General features: G+C 41.6%; 4 protein-coding genes across 6 annotated transcripts; 2 read left to right on the top strand and 2 right to left on the bottom strand.

Annotated features, from left to right (window-relative positions):
- Positions 1-2,164: 2,164 nt before the first annotated feature.
- LOC127774879 (uncharacterized) lies at positions 2,165-3,792 on the bottom strand. Its single transcript, XM_052301172.1, has one exon. The coding sequence runs from the start codon at positions 3,788-3,790 to the stop codon at positions 2,534-2,536; it is 1,257 nt and encodes a 418-aa protein (XP_052157132.1). The 5' UTR covers positions 3,791-3,792; the 3' UTR covers positions 2,165-2,533.
- A 3,240-nt stretch (positions 3,793-7,032) lies between these two features.
- LOC127773597 (uncharacterized) lies at positions 7,033-10,121 on the top strand. The gene is made up of 7 exons (XM_052299723.1): positions 7,033-7,346; positions 8,274-8,340; positions 8,743-8,789; positions 9,128-9,215; positions 9,499-9,632; positions 9,716-9,814; positions 9,897-10,121. Exons 1-7 carry the CDS (start codon positions 7,125-7,127, stop codon positions 9,969-9,971), a joined length of 732 nt encoding a protein of 243 aa, XP_052155683.1. The 5' UTR covers positions 7,033-7,124; the 3' UTR covers positions 9,972-10,121.
- Positions 10,122-10,874: 753 nt separating this feature from the next.
- LOC127773596 (anaphase-promoting complex subunit 7) lies at positions 10,875-19,951 on the bottom strand. Of its 3 annotated transcripts, none has more exons than XR_008017599.1 (19): positions 19,798-19,951; positions 19,394-19,462; positions 19,090-19,140; positions 18,815-18,952; positions 18,659-18,721; positions 18,360-18,475; positions 18,054-18,138; positions 17,444-17,503; positions 16,762-16,807; positions 16,317-16,390; positions 16,001-16,051; positions 15,727-15,927; positions 15,610-15,654; positions 15,245-15,338; positions 15,030-15,175; positions 14,662-14,891; positions 14,205-14,265; positions 13,835-14,111; positions 10,875-12,133 (listed from the first exon to the last, which is right to left on the bottom strand). XR_008017599.1 is itself a non-coding variant. In XM_052299722.1 (18 exons), exons 1-18 carry the CDS (start codon positions 19,864-19,866, stop codon positions 14,025-14,027), a joined length of 1,686 nt encoding a protein of 561 aa, XP_052155682.1. In that variant the 5' UTR covers positions 19,867-19,951; the 3' UTR covers positions 13,581-14,024. The 3 variants fall into 3 exon arrangements, 1 of the variants encoding a protein (XP_052155682.1); XR_008017598.1 differs by lacking the exon at positions 10,875-12,133 and adding an exon at positions 13,267-13,519; XM_052299722.1 differs by lacking the exon at positions 10,875-12,133 and having other exon boundaries at positions 13,581-14,111.
- On the top strand, positions 13,041-13,385 carry LOC127773599 (monothiol glutaredoxin-S8). Its single transcript, XM_052299724.1, has one exon. The coding sequence runs from the start codon at positions 13,041-13,043 to the stop codon at positions 13,383-13,385; it is 345 nt and encodes a 114-aa protein (XP_052155684.1).
- Positions 19,952-20,332: the final 381 nt, after the last annotated feature.

Below are 20,332 nucleotides of genomic sequence, written 5' to 3'. Positions count from 1 at the left end.
AATGTCAAGCCCATTGACGTTGACACCGTGAAATATGGCGCTAAGATGTTGAGCCTCAACGCCAAAGTCCATGGCGTTGAGGTAGAAGCCTACTTTTGGTTATAATTTTTGTCATGGTTCATTTATAGAATAAGTTTTGTGAAAGGGTTAAAATGTCAAATTTTCGTATAGAACTTTGAATTCATTAGGACCTAATTTGAAGTGCCCAGCAGGTTGCAAGACACCAGCAGCACACCTCTCAGTTGCATGAGATATAATAGGATGGCCCTTGGCATTTTTTTTCTTCATACCACCGAAGCAGATCCTCTTGGGAATTGCTGACCTGAACATGGTTTCAAAACCCTGCAAAACAAAAGCTAAGGAGAACCGCTGTCATCAATGAACTTTAGAGGAAGGTTTCATGTAACTTCTTGTGCACTGAGTCAATGACCATGACCACCATGAACATATGGGACATGTGTTCATGAACTTATTCAGCAAATATATTGAGATTGCCCTTTTCCTGCACAAGGGCCTCACCACTACTGAAGATTATTCTCACATCTACATGGTCACATAAAATAGGCAGAGCGGTCAACTTAGAACAGCATTAAGCAATCAGACATAACGAAACAAGTCAGCGAACTTACCCGCCTTACTCACACCGCTTTAACATCTGAGATTCTGAGGGAGAGAATCCATTGCTTCCTGAGCCACCCTGCTTGTTGACAAAAAAACTTAACCTTATGAGGACCTTGATTCCTCTTTGGATGCATTGATGAAAAATCGAGAAAAGTCTTCGGCTCTTAGTTCACTCATTAGAATGGAAAATCAATTGAGATGAAATATAATCATACAGCTCATTGAACAATATCCCTATCTCATTTGTTGCTATGGAATTTCTCCCAGCCAACATAATGTATCATCTCTTCACCATATCCTATCACAGTGCCCAAAGACTTGAAACTGATGTCCAGACTAAGCAAAGGGCTTCTGTGCTCTCAAACCCCTGTAATGTAACTGATCTTGGGAAAACTTGGACTCCTAGAACGACTGAAACATAAGCAAGGACAAGTTCTGCAAATTTCTTCTACAAGGCACTGAAAGTACAAAATTTCAAATATATACTCTTTTCTTTCAACAAAAAAAGAAGACCAAGGGAAATCAAACTTCATTTGAAGACTAAAGAATTCACTTTGCTCACTGTGTTTACAAAGGATATATTGCTGGGATAGGTCTACGCAACGATGCAATCTTGTGTCAGGAATCAGGATAGTAACACAAAAATTGAATAAAAATGCCTTTATTTCTTTTCTTTAACACAGAGGATGACAATACTAGCAAATATAAATTTGTTTCAGTTAGTATACGACACCATCACCGGACCAATGAAACATGAGATGTTGTAGGCTCACCACACAGTAGAGAAACTAAAAGAGAAAATAACCACATCAAAGGAAAGGGCACTCGCTTGAATTAATCCGATTTCACAATAAATTATGTCACAAGCTTTGGTTTCTACTTACCCATGGAAATTGAAATTGGCAGGAGTAGATGCTGATGCTTCCGCATTCTCCCAAACTGGCAAACCGGCAAAGCACTCTTAACTCTTAAGCTAGCTAGGGACACACTCTCAGTCCCTCTACAACTCTACTTGGGAACAAATTCCCATATGGAAGGGAAAAATCTCCCTTCCTTAGATTCCTAATCACCAGAATCCGTGATGAAACTATCAGATCAAATTTTACACAGTAAAGTCGATGATGTCAATTATTGATGGTAAAGGTCATGTCACTTGAATTAATCCGGTTTCAAATTAAATTATGTCACAAGCTTTGGTTTGTACTTACAGATGCAAATTGAATTGTCAGGAGTAAGATGCTGATTCTTTCGCATTCTCCCAAACCACCAAACCGGCAAACTGGCAAAACACTCTTAAGCTTGGTCCCTCTACAACTCTACTTGGGAACAAATTCCCATAGAAGGGAAAAATCTCCCTTCCATAGTTTCCTAATCACTAGAATCCTTGATGAAACTAAGGGCATGTACAATGGTCTTTATTAGCGGTCTCTCTTTATTGTCATGCAAACATATTTGGTGATGTGGAAGAGAGAAAAAAAAGAAAAGAGAAAGATGGTTGCTACACATGACAACAGCATAAAGTCGACTCTTAGCATTTATTAGGAAATTTTTTATTGCATTGAGTCTAATAAAGGAAAGATGACTAGTAAGAAAGTATTTTGGTACATTAATGATTAGAGACCTTATTGTCTTAACTATTGTAACATGATAGCCTCTAATTAACGTAGAGACCATATCGGTCTCTACCTTTATACTTGCCCTAATAGATCAAATTTACTCCCTCCGTTTCATAATGTAAGACTTTCTAGCATTGCCCACATTCATATAGATGTTAATGAATCTAGACACACACATATGTCTAGATTTATTAACATCTATATGAATGTGAGTAATGCTAAAAAGTCTTATATTGTGAAACAGAGGAAGTATACAGTAAAGCCAATGATGTCAATTATTGATGGCGAAGGCCATGTCACTTATGCTTGAAGAAGGGTTGTTTGAGGCAAAACCAGGAATACGGCAACAAGGAGCGATCGGCGGCGCATTTGCCATCTTCTTCGCTTGGCTCATCTTCCTGAAATTGTGGATGCGGAATCAGCTCCGAAGCATTTGCCCCTAAATCCATGGCGATAGCCCAATGCCGATGCGGGGCATTGTCGTGCTCGACGAAGTAGACACAGTTCCTCCTGATCGCGGGGAACTCCGCAGCGAAGAGCGCGAGCGCGTCGCCGCGGCCCAGCAAGAGCGCGTGCTCGCCGAGGTCCGTCACCGGCGAGAGCTCGAGGTCCGCCGCCGCCGCCGCCCACTCCATCCTGAACACCTTGGCGACCATCTGTACACTCCGGCGGTGGCATTCCCAGTAGAGCACGGCGAGCAGCAGGTCGACGCCGTCGGCGGCGGCGACCACGTGCGCGGCGCGCAGGCTGCGGCCTTGCCTGGACAGCTCGCACGCGCGGTCGGCGTCGAGGTAGACGAAGGTGGAGCGGACGCGCGGCGGTGGCCATGGCGCGCCGGCGTCGTGGCGGAGGTCGTACGCGTAGAGGTACCAGTACCTGACGGTGAGGTAGAAGAAGCCGCCGTGGAACGCCGCGCTGTCGATCCTGTCCATCGGCGGCTCGCGCTGCGGCGTCCAGGCGGCGTCGCCGGGGCGCCAGAAGAAGAGCGTCTGCCACTTGCCCGCGACGCTGAAGGGCTGGCTGGCGATCGCCATCCACCCCGGCGAGGCCGCGGCGGCGAGGGGGTCGCCGGAGAGGAAGATCTGCGGGGCGAACCCCGCGCGGGGCAGCGGGGGCATCGCGATCTCCGCCTTGGAGACGGGCTCCCAGAGGACGAGCCGCGTCGGGGAGCGCGGCGCGTCCGCCAGGGCGAGCCACCCGCGCGGCGTGCCGCAGCAGTACGGGAGCCCCGCCGGCGGCGCGTCGCCGAAGCAGGGGATGATCCTCTGGCCGCTGCCATGGGGGAGCCAGAAGGAGTAGTCCTCGCCGATGGCGCTGACAATGCGCGACGTCTCGTGGCCGGCCACGATCCATGGCCGGGCGGCAGCCAAGGGGGCCGTGGAGGCGCGCCAATGGGCGCAAACCTGGTGGATGTGGAGCACGTCGGCGTCGTAGCTCAGGCGGCCGGAAACCTCACCGAGCAGATCTGCCGGCAGGGTGGACCAGCCGCCATCGCCGGCGCCACCGTCCATCCCTTTGCCTAAACATCTCTTCTTTTTCGTGGGAGACACCATGGAGGGAACCAACAGTGAAGGTCCTCTTCTTACCCCCAAGAAAAAAAGAAGGGTGGAATCTAACAAGCCTCCTCCCTATCAACAAGTCCGAACCAAATCAGGCCTAAATCCAACACGACCTTTTCTATATCTCTATGACCGTGTTGAGTTGTTTTGGCGAAAAAAAAATTAACGTATACGGACACACATTTAAAGTATTAAATGTAGACTAATAATAAAACAAATTACATATTCCACCTATAAACTGCGAGACAAATCTATTAAGTCTAATTAATATGTCATTAGTAAATGTTTACTGTAGCACAACATTATCAAATCATGGTATAATTAGGCTCAAAAGATTCGTCTCGCAATTTACATACAAACTGTGCAATTGATTTTTTTTATTCACATTTAATGTTTCATGTATATGTTCAAACGTTGGATGTAACGGAAAAGTTGAAAGTTTGAAGATAATTAAACACAGCCTATCTCTATCTCTTCTCTTCTCTTTTATACTATCTATCTACTTCTACAGTTCTACTTCTATCTACTATCTACTTAAAAAATAAAAGAAGTTTATGTTGTCCGGAGGATGTTAGAAACATTATAAAAAATAATATGAAGAAAGATGATTGTATGTTAATTTATAGAATTCAATGAATTATAGACGATGTTGCATGCTTACATAAGTTTTTCAGTGTAATTATTGCTAGTGGATGATGAGTGGCACAGTGGCGGATCCAGGAATACTTTTGAGCTTGGGCAAGTCTAACAGCGAAAAACAAATATACATAAATCAATTCAAATATGTATACCTTTTATCATATACGTATGTAAAATTGGCGGACATCAAGTTCTAATTTAGGAGAGGAAATCCTATGAGAATATATCAATGAGATGATGGCTATATAGGCTAGAGTATGGAGTTTGTACTATCTTATTGAAAAAAAAATAAGACTGATACCAGAAAGTTATATAATTTTATCTTTAGATCATAATTGTGATGGTGTGAAATTGAATTAATTATCTGAAAGTAACAGGCATTTAGTTAAGCATGGTAATCAACAAGAAGATTCACGTGCAAGAGGGCATTACCTATAAATTGTATGCTGATTAGCTGGTGACTAAACATTGTAACTAAGTGCTGATAAACTGCTGCATAGTGGTGGAGCCTGGGCACATGCCCGCGCTGGCCGGGCCCTAGCTCCGCCATTGAGGTGGCATATTTACATGTCGAGCTTTATACTAGTGGGCTGTAATTTTATAATAAGATAGGATTAACTTAATAAGCTACAAAATCATTTGTTTTCCATTGCAACACACAAGCTCTTGTTAGCATCACTAAATCTCTATGTTTACATGTATTTTTTAATTAGGTATAAATCTATATTTTTCTCCGTCACGCAGTGGATAGCTTTTCTAGTTTGGTTCTTGATCGGCATTAGCCAATCCGGAGGGTCAAGACATCTCATCCTTCTGTCGCTACATACAATCTCTTGTCGATTCCTCGTGTCGCCGAAGCTAGGGTTTCCCTCCCTTTTCCCTTCATCTCCACCATTGTGGAGTCCACCATTAAGGCATGCCTCTACTCCCAACTGCACTTTAGCTGCACTAGCCATCACATAGTTCTCATCCACTTTCCACAACGTCGAAAATGGATTCCCCATGCTGGGAACATGTTGTCACACCTCAAGTCAGCCGATATCTCCACTCTTAACTCGCCATCGACCTTCCTCCTTTATCCAATAACCCGAGCTTCAATTCATAGCACGTTCCATTATCCCCATGTTCCCTAAGGGTGAGTTTGAGGAATAGGGGATTGAGAAGATTGGGAAGATACGCAAAACGAGGTAAGCCATTAGCATATGATTAATTGAGTATTAACTATTTCAAATTGTAAAAATGGATTAATATGATTTTTTAAAGCAACTTTCCTATAGAATTTTTTTGCAAAAAAACACACCGTTTAATAGTTTGGAAGCGTGTGCACAGAAAACGATGTGCTATCTCACTCATTGTCCATGGAACGAACGCACTCTAAGTTTGCCATAATCGATGGATGCACTAAGGCATAGGACGTGTTCCTCCTCCGCTTTTGTTGTCGTCCCATCACCGGATCCCCTCCATCGTTGCCGCTTCCTTTGCTCGCCAGAGCGGCCCTAGGGAAGAGGAGTGGTGCAAGTCGACATTGTTCCCACGGGACCAAGCCAAACCGTTTGGCTTTAGCTCGAAGAAGTTCCTATGTAGTTGGACCCAATTAGCCTATTATACTAAGGAAAAATTTAAGATTGCGGAGTGGATTTTCAGTTTGATTTGTTTCAAAATGATTCCCATTGCCGTGAAATTTTGTTTAGAGTTTTTATATTTTAATTTTATTAATATACCATTTCCAAAAGTATTTTAAAATCTGAAACTTTTAGCCACGTCTGTTCGTCTAGCGTGGCCAAATAACTTTTATCATGTCACCATTGTTGGCGTGGCAGGACAATGCTGCCACGCAAAAGTTCAGTTTTTGAAAATATTTTTTGAAAATGTCTATTAATAAGATTAAAGCATAAAAAGTCTATTTTTTTTAAAAAAAAAAACGTTGCCGTTGGGTCGGAGACGAGTTGGTTGGACTTGGAGGTGTCAGCTCAGCTTGGCGCCGAAGGGGATTTTTTTTTCTTTTTACATTTGTTTTTCGCATGGTGGGGGATCAATCTTATCCGTTCACTTCATATCGCACGGTCCAGAGTGTTCCCGCACCTCTGTATATTTTTCTCCCTCCACACGATTCTCTCTTGTTTTCTAAAAGAAAAAGAAAAGATAAAGTAGAGAAGTTCGAGAAGAAGCGAAAAGAAAAACTGGGACCTATTTAGATGGTACTAAGTCCCTATCACATCGGATGTTTGGAAATTAATTATAAATATCAAACGTAGACTATTAATAAAACCCATCCATAATCTTGGACTAATTCGCGATACGAATCTATTGAGCCTAATTAATACATGATTAGCCTATGTGATGCTACAGTAAACATTCTTTAATTATAGATTAATTAGGCTTAAAAAAAGTTGTCACGCGAATTAGCTTTCATTTATGTAATTAGTTTTGTAAGTAGTCTATATTTAATACTCTAAATTAGTGTCTAAATAGAGGAACTAAAGTTAAGTCCCTAGATCCAAACACCACCTAGAGAAACTGACATGTGGGTCCATACCAGGGCCCACATGTCAGTGACTCAAAACTCATGTGAATTAAGGTGAAAGGATCTCTCCATCCGAAGCGGAGGCGGCGGACCATCCACCGAACACCAGCGGCGGCGGCCGAGACGGCGGCCACGGCGGAGGAGGAGGGAGAGGGGTCGGGGGCGATGGCGTCGGTTGCCGCGGCGGAGGGCGCGGCGGCGGCGCTCCGGTCGGTGCTGTCCCGCGCGCAGCAGGCGGCGGCGCGGTCGGGGCGGGCGCCGGAGTCCGTGCGCGTGGTGGCGGTGAGCAAGACGAAGCCGGTGGGCGTCATCCGCGGCGTGTACGACGCCGGCCACCGCTGCTTCGGGGAGAACTACGTCCAGGAGCTCATCGACAAGGCCCCCCAGGTTTCCCTCGCCCTACTTAGCTTTCCTCGCGGAGCTCTCGCCCTTTATCTTTTCTCGCTGGCTGTGTGATTGTGAATTTATCGATTGCGATTGAGAGAAAATTGTTGATCCAACTCACTCCTGAGGTCTCATAGATATACGGTAGTGAGCAATTTAGCATCGTCATGCATTTTCCCGTAATAAAAATCAGCAAGTAGTTAATTTCGTAATCAATCCTTCGCAGCGCGTTAATTTTGTGTGTAAGCTTTACTGCTTCATCGATTAGAATAGAATCATCGATCATGTTAGCTTGTTAGTAAATGAACTGGAAAGCGGCTTTGTAGTAGAATCTTGATTCTCGAACATTATAGCTCCATTTGGAACACTGAGTTTCATAGGTTTTTCACAGCAATTCCATAGCAAACAGTTCGATTCTGGGTAAAGAGCAGAGGGATCCCCGTGTTGTCAACTGATTGGAAGCTGTAGGCGTTCTGCCGTTGCACTATGATTAGTTCCAAAGAGTTTGGCTTACAATCAGTTGTACTTTGAAGAGAGGATGTGTTGGTTTTGTGTGGTGATAATTTTGTTTGGACTGGCCTCACATCATGTGAATCATGTACATCATTAAACCTTATCTGTAGATTATTTTGAGATATTCTCATTCATGGTTTCTCTTCTCATGGTAATGTATACATAAGTATTGTTTGATTTTGAACCTGTAGTGAATCATGATTCATGAAAATAAAGATAAATGTCAAGGAATTCACTGATTATTCCTCTCACCGTGTTCTGTGTTCATATGTAACAAGCACTCCACTTAGTGAAGCATTATTCCTTTTCTTCCTCTTTTATATTCACTTGGAGTTCTTCTTGGATGTTTTTCTTGAATTAAATGACCTCAAACATATTCAAACTTTGGCAACTGAGCAAGTATTGTCTGTTTTGCAGCTTCCAGAGGATATTGAGTGGCATTTCATCGGGAACCTCCAAAGCAACAAGGCCAGAGCCCTCCTAGGTTGGTACTTGTAATTAAGACGATGTGCTTGAACTTTTTTTTTTCCCTCTCTTTCACTGGTTAGCCATGGCTATCTCTAAAACATGGCTTTAGTTTCTTACTGCCAATTTTGTCGGCCGTTCAATATATGCTTTCTTGTTCTTTTATTCTAGCAGCCAGAGTTATCTACTCTCAATTACTCAATTTGTTGAATAGTTAACTGTGCAATTGACTATTATGTGGGCCTTCTGTATGTTCCTAAATGTAAAGCACTGAATTACATTCTTGTTCTGGTTTCATGGAACGTTAGACTCATTCTTTATCAATGAAGCTATCAATTTTGTTTGAATATTAGGTATTTGAAGTTTTTTTTCCAGGTTTAAAATTCAACTAAGTTTTATCTTCTTGTGTTTTGACCTACAGCTGGTGTACCAAATCTTGACATGGTCGAGAGTGTTGATGATCAGAAGGTACACATCAAATTAATATTTCTTCGTGTGATTACTTTTTGCTTTGAAATACTAACGCTATAAGATACACCATATTTATCTGATCAATCATCAACTCATCATACTTATTTTCGGATAATTAGGTATCACTTACAGGTTCAATGAAAGTAACATAACAAAAAAATAGTATGCCTTAATGATTGCATATCAATGTTGTAGTAGAACTTGATATTATTTCATATTTTGTATAGCATGACTTCAGTTGCATCACTCATAAGTTAGGGAAGAATAATTGGTTGTCAGATCAGTTTCGCAATCTTGCAACTGTAACAAGATAAATGCAATGTTTGCTTTTTCAGATTGCCAATCGCCTTGATCGTGTGGTAGCTGACTTGGGAAGAAAACCCCTTAAAGTCTTAGTCCAGGTCAACACCAGTGGAGAAGAATGTGGGTACTCTAATTTCCTTTACAGTACTACTTTTTAACTTAATTTCTGGTAGCAACAGATCTACATGCGTTGGGTTGGTTATAAACTTACAATAGAATTCATATGATTGTTTGCATCTCTGTTCCTTATTGTTATACTGTCCAGCATTGCTATGCATCGGATTGTCTGTAGTCATGGATAAGTACGTGGAATGATCAATCTTGCATATGGAAGCACTATATTCTTGTCCACAAGCATTGAATATTTTATCCATAGCTCTGAAATTGAATTGCCATTCTGCAGCAAAATTTGGAGTAGATCCATCAGGATGTGTAGAGCTTGCAAAGCATGTCAAATTAGGCTGCCCGAATCTCGTGTTTTCTGGTTTGATGACAATAGGGATGCTTGATTACTCCTCAACTCCAGAGAATTTCAAGGTTATTTTCTGAGACACACTTAGCTGGACTATATTTTCCATAGGGGTAAGGCCTAATATATGTGCAATTTGTTGAACAAATAGGCACTGGCTAATTGCCGGAAAGAGGTGTGCAAGGAGCTTGGAATTCCAGAGGAGCAGTGTGAACTGTCTATGGGCATGTCTGCTGATTTTGAGCAAGCGGTAAGAACAGGTTGCAACCATCATGTTAATAGATTTAGTAACTCAATGTCTAACATTTTCTACTGTTTCTGCGTTTCTACAGATTGAAATGGGAAGCACAAATGTTAGAGTTGGATCGACTATATTTGGTGCAAGAGAATACCCAAAGAAGAATTAGGATGGTTATGCGATCAGGTTTTGCTGCGACATAGCATGCATAGAATATGTATGATTTTGCTTTAACAGTTGGAAAGTTGATAATAAATTATCCATTGAAACTTCAGCTTTTTGCACCATTTGGAAATAATAAGGATATCAGTTTGCCTGAGTGCCTAATCTTTTATTTAAAATATTCAGACAGCATAGGATGACAGGAATTCCAATTTATTTCTTTGGTTCTTAAGCTGTATCCTGCCTGATTCATCCTTAGTTTCACAATAATATAGGCATTAAGTGGTCAAATACTTCTAAGCACCTTGACAGGTGCAATCAACAAACACCCATTCTTTTTATGAACGAAACAAACATCTATTCTGCCTAAATGTGAATTGACTTTTTTGTGATACTGTGACAACAAACCGCAGATGGCATCCATCTTTGTTTGGATCTCCTCTAATTCCAGTTGATTCTCGTCTTTGCCCTCCTCACTGTAAAGTTTCAAATATCTTCAATTGGTATACGTGTAAAAGCTATCAACTGGAATCATCTGGAAGACTGTAGAGACATTTTAGATGCAGCACACGGCATTTGGAATATCATAGACAGGCACCCCAAGAAGGCACTTCAGCTCATCACCTGAGCTGAAGCCCATAGTCATCCAATCTTGTTGCCTTGTAGCAGATAGATTCTGATAACTCCTAGCAGCAATCAGAAAGATAAATATGGAAATGAAAAAAAAAAAGAACATCTTGAAAGGTTTGTACTTTTCTTGCTTGTTTTGTTTCTAGTTTTTACACTTCCCATATACTCCCTAAAAAAAGGAGTATAAAGTCTAATTGCCTGCCTCTGACTGGCAGTAATTTCCCTAAAGAATAGGGAGAACAATTCCATGCTCGGCATGGTTTAAAGTTGATCTATTTGATTTGTTCTTTTTTTTTTACAATTGTCATAAGTTTCACATCTTCTTGATGCCCTCATCTCCTCAAGCCACATAGGGTATGTTCTTACTATAACAAATGATTTACTCTTTTAACTTTTCATAGACCACAGAAGCTATGTTTCATTGTGTGATGTTGTATGAAATCATAACTTGTCTCCTACAAAAATTTAAAACAATTGATTAACTCATCATTTACCCAATGATCTCTGATTTTTTTTCCCTGAACAATACTCGTTTTGCCATCGCCATTGCTCTATAATTCGCAGGTTCCATGCTTCAATTCCAGTAAACTTCTCTAAGAATTATGTTGTCCACATCAAGGTTCTTTATACTGTACTGTTGTACAACACTGAATGCTTTTTGTCACAGTTTGGAAGATAAAGATTATCCTCACAGAAGAAATTCCCTAATCTGTCAAATACAATATGCATGGTTGATCTTCCACTTGCAGAATCCATTCCATTCCTTTCATTATAAATATCATTGCTGCAACTGCCCAAGGTTCCATGTTTCCCACAATCTGCCACATACAGTGTGGCATGGGATCTCCTGAGACCACACTCTACCTGGAATCCCTACCCTATATCAGACCAGATGCTCCTTATCCATATGAAATTCCATCATCCTGGTCTGTTTTGAAAGATTTACCGATGGCAAAAGCGATCTCGGATCGCGGCATCGCTTGCTGTCCATATCTGGTGAGAAAACTGGTGGGGAGAAGAGAAGCCTCTGCTGCTTTTGGAGATTCGCTTTAAGTTATTGGATAGAGCAGCACTGATCAAGTGGTTAATGGCCATTGTTGTTCTTGAGGGATTCTGTGTGGAATCTGGCTCCCCTGATTGCTGATCTGACCCTTCGAGAGGTTGATTCTGGGTTAATACGGCAGAAACTGAAATTGTCTGTAATTATCACTAGCTGTGGTTCAGACTTGAGAACATTGTTCTTGAGCTGACGATAACTCTAAGGAATGATGTGGTCTGAATGTGAAAGTAAAAGATAAGAGAGTTCTGTGACAATTTGATAATCCAGGTACCACAGTACTGACTGAAATTACTGAATTGTCAAGTATAGCTGACATGAAGTACAAAATGTATTAGTTTCCTAGTATTTCTTTGTCCCTTTGCATCAGATGTCTGATTGGATCAGTCCCTATCCCGGATCCAGAGTTTAATAGCCTCACAAATGTCCAAGGATGCTCTTTAGCCTTTGTTGTAGCTTCAGTGATATACCTGCAGAAGTAGCTTTTGTTGTACGTAGCAAAGCAAGATTTTGTCAGTTTGGCTGCTCTGTATTGTCTCAAATGAAACAAGTTTATCAGAACATAGGATAAACTAATTTAATTGCTGATCTTCTTTGACTCCTAAGATCATCATAACTTGCAGGTCTCTTTACGTATACGCATGTCGGCATGTGTAGACCATGGATTAAGTTAATCTGACAGCCAGTATTCACATTGGTTATCTCTGATCGTGTGTTAATTCACTCCCAAACATCATACATAGTACCGAGTTACATTGTTACGTATCGACAGTCTAGTGGATTGCTGATCATCCTTCCCGGATAAAAGAAAGAAATCATAATCGAAAAAGTAACCTTGCACAGCACGATCATCGTTCATAACAAAAATTATCAGGTGTATCCAGGCCTTATCAAAATGCAGCCACCTTTTGTGCAAAAAAAACGCCGCAAATCGTTTCCGTCGCCGCCAAAATGTTCCATATTCCTTACCAACCTATCTATCAGCTCATCTTTTTCACAACCCAGAAATGGTGCCAACCATTATCCCAAAACCAAAAGAAAGAGAGAGAAGAAAAAAAAAACCCGCAGAAATGCATAAATCGATCGATCGCCTTTAATTATTCCTCTGAAGATTCTTTAACTCCATATTCACCCAGCATTTGCACGCGCGATATACCATTTCGCCAACATGCATAAGAACACTATATAAGCATGCCTTCCCTAACCTCTCAAATGCAAGCACAACCAGCAGATCAGCATCACTGACAAGTGACACAACCTCGATCGATCGGGCGATCACCGCCGGTGACATCCATCCAGCCAAAGATCCCGGCGCATTCCGCGGCCAGGTCGTAGTCGCCGGAGACGGGGAAGAAGACACTAGGCACATAGACATTTGCATATATAGAGATGGACAGGGTGACAAGGCTGGCGTCGCAGAAGGCGGTGGTGGTGTTCAGCAAGAGCTCGTGCGGCATGTCCCACGCCGTGACGCGCCTGCTCCGGGAGCTCGGCGTCGACGCCCGCGTGGTGGAGCTCGACGAGGAGCCCGCCGGCGCCGACATGGAGAACGCGCTCGCCGGGATGTTGCTCGCCGGCACCGCCGCCAACGGCGGTGGCCGCGGCCGCGGCGTCGTGGTGCCGACAGTGTTCATCGGCGGCAGGCTCGTCGGCTCCACCGACCGGGTCATGTCGCTCCACGTCGCCGGCGGCCTTGTCCCGCTCCTCCGCGACGCCGGCGCGCTCTGGGTGTAGCCTGCCACACCAAGCTGCATGCCAGTGTAGTAGAGAAGCCAGCCAGCTCCAGCTGCTGGCTAGTGTACGTATACGTATGTACCACTGTGCGTGGTAGAATCGCCGTACTTATACATACCGTACGTATCTGATCACTGCACAGGTTGTACGACTTGCAGCCCCTTTTTTGTCGCCATGATATATAACACAATAATGTAAAAAACAATAATACATGGAGAGCAAATTAACTACTACCCCGTCTTAAAATATAGCACCCTAATATCAAATGAGACATCCTAGATACCAGGAATTTGGACTGTTGGGTACTAAGTTGCTATATGTTAGGACAGAGGTAGTAATATGACTTGAAACCAACAAGTTCAGTTCACATTTCCCCAGCATTAGAAAAATAAACCTACGGTGAGCATTGCAACTCTACGACGAGGTTTCGTGTTAGCAAGAAAACTTACTCGCGGTAAGGGAGAGGCACCCGTCGTCGTCACTCGTCTTCCAGTTGCCGTGCCTTCCAAGTTGCTAGTTGATATATGGCAATTGAGGGGCTCTCCTGCTGTGGCAGCGGCTGCAGATTTGGTCCTCTTTCGCAGTTGACGCTTGGTAAGAGGTGGTGCCTTGGGTTGATGTGAGTTGATCAGGTTTTTTCTACAGTAGTTCAGCGTCGTCTTGATCACCGTCGACATCGTCAGCTTCGTTCTCTTCGTCCTCTTCAGGCGCGTCCGGGTCTACTCCCTGCATATGGAAAATCAGAGTCATTTTTTTTCTTGTTCTGGATGTGAGAGCTGGGTAGGCTCCATGATAGATGGTTACATATGGAACACGAACCTTCATTTGCTTCTCTAAGCGTTCCAATCCTTTCTTTGCGGCCTCATTATGTGGGTTTATCCTGCATCACGGGTGGAATCTTTTTCAACTAGAACATGAAATAGTTATGTTGGCACATGGATAAGTAGTAGCCAAAGGTTATAAAAAAACGAATTCCACCAGCTGAAACAGTAGTGTCTCCAAAAAAAATTGTATCATACAGATAATTCAGTTCACCCCGTCCAACCCAGTTATCGGATTCAGCACAAAACTTAACTGCTACATAGTCCAGGAACCAGCATTACAATCTTACCCACATACTTTAGTTATATCCAGTATATCAATGCATTATATATTGACTACTTGTGTGTTGAGTGTCTCAAGTACTCTTTGGGTTTCAGGTCAATAACAAAAGAGGAAACACGCTATTGCAACAACGATGCTATTTGACAGTTCAACTCCAAGAGAAAAGTCGCACCTTAGAGCAGATTGGTAGTGGGAAAGTGCATCAGAAAGCATATTCGTTGCTGCAAAAACTTGAGCCAACTTGATGTGTAGAGAATCATCTGCCCACTGTCTTAGATATCTTTCAAGCAGCAATACTGCATCCTTATTTCGTCCTTCAGCGACATGCAGATCAGCCAAAGCCAATGCAGCTCCCAGAAATCCAGGTTCAAGACGAATGGCGGATTCATAGAACTTCCTAGCCTGGAAATTGTGCAATGAATTTGTCAAAGGGTGCTATTATTGAGGGGAAGTGTGCAAACTATAATTGTGACCAAGTGACTAACTGACCATTACCAAAATATAATTGAGGTATAAATGACCAAGGAAAATAAATATTACCTTCTCTCTCCCACTGGAACTGATAGCATGCACATCACCAACTAATTTGAGAGCTTTTGCAGACTGATGCATAACCTTCATTGCTTCACGTGCAGTGAATAATGCATCTTTGCATTTAGAGAGCGCTAGATAAGCACGTACCAATCCTGATATAGTATATGTATTAGACTGATGGTATGATTTGATCTTCAAAATCAGGAGCATCACCAAAATACCTTGATAAGAGCGAAGATCGGCCCTAAGTTCTTGAGCTCCCCTGAAGTCTGTGACTGCCAAATCAGGTCGATTCAACAAAAGATGAAGATTTCCCTTGAAAAGCAATAAGCAAACAATAAGCCTGACGTGTGGATAAACAAAAACAAAGGTAGCAAAGCTACAAGTATACAACTTCCCAGAGTAAATACCAAGAAAAACCATCACAACATTTTGGTTTTAACTTTGATAAAATAACATTTTGGTTTTAATCCCACGCAATTCATTGCAGAGATTTCTCTATAATACTTTGCAAAGCAAGAAAATGCCACTGCATGTCTACAACAGTGCAAAATCCAGTCGTTCGGACAATCTTTTGCATTATTACCTTCATGATATATCCAGTTATATGTCTATCATCAACTCGGAGACTCTGTTGAAGGAAAATCAAGGAACATTAGGATCAAGATTAGCTTTCAATAAAAGATTATGTAACGATACAAACCTTTTCAGCATATGTCAAAGCTTTTCTTTCATCTTTTCTTTCCCACAATGCTGCAAGAGCAAGACATGTTTCTGGTCTTGCAGGGTCAATATGCAGCATATCATGTACCAACTTGTTAAGCTTTGTGTAGTCAGATTTTGACTTAAGGAGAATTGCATACTCATCCATATATGTCATGATGTTTGGATCAATTAACCGAGCCTGCAAGGAAGCAAATAATTTTACCACATACTTACGTTTTAAGGGGTTCCAAGTCTATACTTGTTAATTTTACCTTTTCAAAGTTCATGATAGCTTCATCATTCCTACCTATGATGGCTTCAACCTTCAAATAATAAGCTCCAAATTCAGGATCAATTCATAATGGAGGGGAATTAAATCCACCAAATGAAAATTTTAAGAGGAACTCCAAAATTTCAACACATAACAAAAGGAAATTTTATAGACAGGACAGAGGAGCACAGTAGAACCAAACATGAAGTACATAAACAATAAGAAGTATGACATAGCCATGGTGCTCAATGCATCAAGAATCCACATGTTACAGAGAGCACATAAAACATAAACAGAATGCTTGAAGAAAAACAAACCTTAGCAATTTCCAGCAAGATGTGCACATTGTTCGGGAATCGCTGCATTAAGTCTAGATATATGTCAAGGCCACCTAAACAAAAAAATAACATGATTATATTTTGCGACCACTATAAATGAATTTGGCATATCAGTATTACTTCTTCAAGTTTATGCTTAACAGATGAGAGGATACAAGCAAACAAATCGAAGTTAAGAAATGTTGACTATCAAGCTTTACCCAGTGGCACAAGGACCAACACCAAAGGAACAAGGGCCAACAGAAAATTAAGACATAGATGACAATACAGGGTGATATAACACATTAACACTACATATCATTTGTTTAGTAGTGGAAATCCTCTGTAATCATGCAACACGATTTTTTGACAATGACAAAAATAAAATAAGTGCATCTTACGTTTAGAACTGTCAAATGAATTTGGATTAATGCTATTTTATCACCTTTATAATCATGTGAAGCAATGCAACATTGGGCCTCAACATAGCGCTGTTAAGAAAACAATGATTTAAGTCAATAATTGTTTGAGTCAACCAATAACAAGAACAATAAGTATGATCAACTGTATGCTGCATGAGTTAAGTAGAGTTTGCAAGGAAACTCTTATACATAATTGAGCCCAAATCTAAAGCAGCACTGTAGCTGTGAGCGGAACAAAATGGGTTCTTCTGATAAATCCACAACATAAAAAAAAATACAACTGCATGTGATCAGTAGGTACAATATCATGGTGCTTCCTAATGTTCTAGTATTGATCACAGTATCCCCACTACAAGAAAACAATAGAAGTGCAGGTGTGCATTTGTTGACGCAGTGGTGACAAATTATTTGTGGTCAGGGAAAAGAACTCCATGAGTTAAAAGCTGTGCATGATAGAACTGTTCCACAAGTGGGCTCAGTTCATACAATGGTAACATAGAGCTGAAAAGGAAAGGACTTCATTCCCACTCTTCCAATTTAATAAGTTTCGAAAGTAAAAGTGGTTTTGAGGTTCAATAATCAATGTAAATAAAATATACTAAGAAAATCCAGCATAGAAGTTTACTTGTATCAAACATAAGAAATGTCAAATATTTTTGGGGTTCGCATGTTCTATCTACACAAGGGTGCAAGTAGTTCACTTACGTTCCACCAACGCTGTGCATCTAAAGAGTCACCTGGAGCCTTGCCTCCTCGATTTGGTGCCTACAGAGAATACCACATCTTCAATTGCATAATAAACTGATGTGCGCTCATTATTTCCTTTTTGCAGTGCTCACGGCGCCAAAGGAAATATAGAAAGGATAAAAAATTGGTGGGATGATGGTTCTGTAATAACATTGAATTGTGCGAAGGTAAATATTGTATATGAAATAAAGAGATCATCAATAAAATAAAGGGATATATTATATAGAACTATTAACAGCATGTAATTTACTTCTTTTTCTCTGTTGCAGTATGCATCTTCCATCAATAAAATATCATTGTTTATATGATGCTGAGAAATGGTCCTTTGATGTAAAGCAAAACAAACAATGACCTATGTAGTTGTGTAGCAATACTGGCCAAGGCATGGCATCAATGGGATTAGACAGCCTATATACATGGCAAGCATAATAGGCAACCAGAAAAAATGGCAGGCAATCAAGCACTCAAGAGTCTTAGGATCTAGCATAACTAGTATTTATCTGACCTCACTAAAACTGCACTATATTCAGTTTGAAAATACAAGCTGCCTATGGAGCAAAACACTTACTTGTGAGAATATCAAAGAGAACTCCTTTGAAGAAAGCCCCATTTCAGCCAAAGCTGTAATAGCCTCAAAAACATAAGGGCATTGCCTGTCATAAGAGCATATAGATGTAGAAAGAAATTTGTCAAACTAAATCTTCATGAAATGGCCAAGTGAGGGGCAATATTTTTAATGGTGAAAAAAAATGTTGGTTTCTGTATCAATGTTAAGGGGGAAACGTGATATGCAAAAGAAAATGGTAGTTATGTGATTGTTTGCACTGTTGCAGAATTGAGGAGCTAGGAAGCAAAATAATTTGGCATTGCATACCTCAGGCACTCTTTATAACATACAGCAGCTGCACGATTATTTCTGGATATCCGATATAGCTTCCCTAACATCAGATTCATTTTTAGAGTCCTCGCTTTAGAAGGAATCCCTTCCATCTGCAGGCAACATAGAGGCCATGTTTTGCATCATATGTCTTCCATCATACAGAAGAAGCTACCACAAGTGAGTCCGAGTCATCCTACATATATTCAGATGATCCTGCCTTTCCACTTCCCAGGATGGAGTAACATTCAGGAATATAATAGAGAACTAAACAAAGGTGAATGAAAAATGGAAACCTCTTGAAGTGCTTCACGATGCTCACGTAGAGCAGAATAGCAAAGTGCAATTTTAAATTTCACCTGCAACAGTAGAAAAAGAATGAGTTGCTTGCTAGATATGACAAATAAATAACAACGAACGGAATATCTAATGGCCTGCCGAGCTGTTTTCACCTCATTTTCATTGAGTGGTGCAAGACTTGAAGAATTTGGAGAAGGAGACCGGCCAGTGGCAGTTACTGAGCTTCTAGTATTACTTGTTGCTTGCCTAGGAATGTTTTTGCTGTATTGCATAGCTTGTTTGTAGGCACTCTACCATGGTGAAACAGGAAATAAGAGACTAAGATTTCAGAACTGGGGTCTGAATCATGTGTTACATTTCCGAATACAATGAAATCCCAAAATGCATTATCGTTTTTCTATCAACATAGATTTATCGGCAATATTACCAGTGCCCTGCGAAATTCTTTCTCTCCATGCAAAGCATCACCATGCAGTACCTGCAATACACTGACACCTTAAGCTCCAAGAAGATCAATATTGGACCTTCTAGACAACAGAAATCGACAATGTAAAGTTCTTCTAGATGAAGAATCCTCAGTTAAGCTCCTAGCAACAAAGCAACAACATAAACAGACTTCCCATAGATTAAGTAGCGTAAATGCTTCAACGATCCAACTCTGGACAGAACAAGGACTATCAATGGTTAAGACCAAATTAGCACCATTTCCCGAGCTACTCAATGGAGCTTACCAAGCTTTCCACCTTCATGGACATACCAGCCTCGCTGCTCGCAGGTGATGAAGACACAAGAAAGCACCCCTGCAAGTAACAAACTAGCATTATCTCCACTCGAAATCAATCTCGATACATTATGAAACAGATAACAAAGACAAAAAAAAAAAATATCTCGCGCCCAGCCAGCCCGATCGCACAATCACCCAACCACCCGCCCAACCTCGCGCGGCACAGGCGATGAACCAACCACAGGTCCCAAGACGAGAGACGAGACCCAAGCGAGCCCGATCCACGCGCACGCAGGTGCAGCGACTGATTCGTGGGGGCAAAAGCGAAACCCTAGTGATTCGGAGAGGGGAACTGGGGCGGGAGGGAGGGGGAGGGGGAGGGGAGGGAAGGGAGGATGGGGGGTTACGGACGAGCGTCTGGGCGCAGTCGTAGAGGCCGGCGTCGACGAGCGCCGCCATTGACTCCCGCGCCGCCTCCATCTCCGGCGACGGCGACGGCGAGGCTACTCGGGGAAAAAGTTTTTGAATTGGAATCTGTGGTTCGGAGATTTGTCCACTCCACTCCGCTGGCTTCACTTGTCAGCTTTCGTTTCAAAATGGATGGGGTTTGCGCTGTTTGGCGGCACATTTTGGCCCGTTTCAAAGTTGTTTTTTGAAATTAAAAGGTCAAATTAAGAAAAAAAATCAAGTCAAATTAAGAGTTATTAGTGTGTACTCCATCCTAATAGACCAACTTTATACTAAGATACGACAACAACTCTATGTTCAGATAAATTGGTTATGTCAATATTTATTTTATTAGGATGTGTCACGTTTTTATATGAAATTAGTTTTTTTTTTCAGACAGAGGGTGTGTTCGAACCAGGGGTTCCCAACACTAAGTGCCCGCACGGAAAACGGAGTAGCGATTAGCGGGTGATTAATTAATTATTTGCTAAAATTTTTT

The sequence above is a fragment of the Oryza glaberrima genome, chromosome 5 (genome assembly GCF_000147395.1).
Source record: "Oryza glaberrima chromosome 5, OglaRS2, whole genome shotgun sequence".
NCBI classification, from domain to species: Eukaryota; Viridiplantae; Streptophyta; class Magnoliopsida; order Poales; family Poaceae; genus Oryza; species Oryza glaberrima.
The sequence above is the reverse complement of the archived record's forward strand: the minus strand, read 5'-3'. Positions and strand labels throughout refer to the sequence as shown.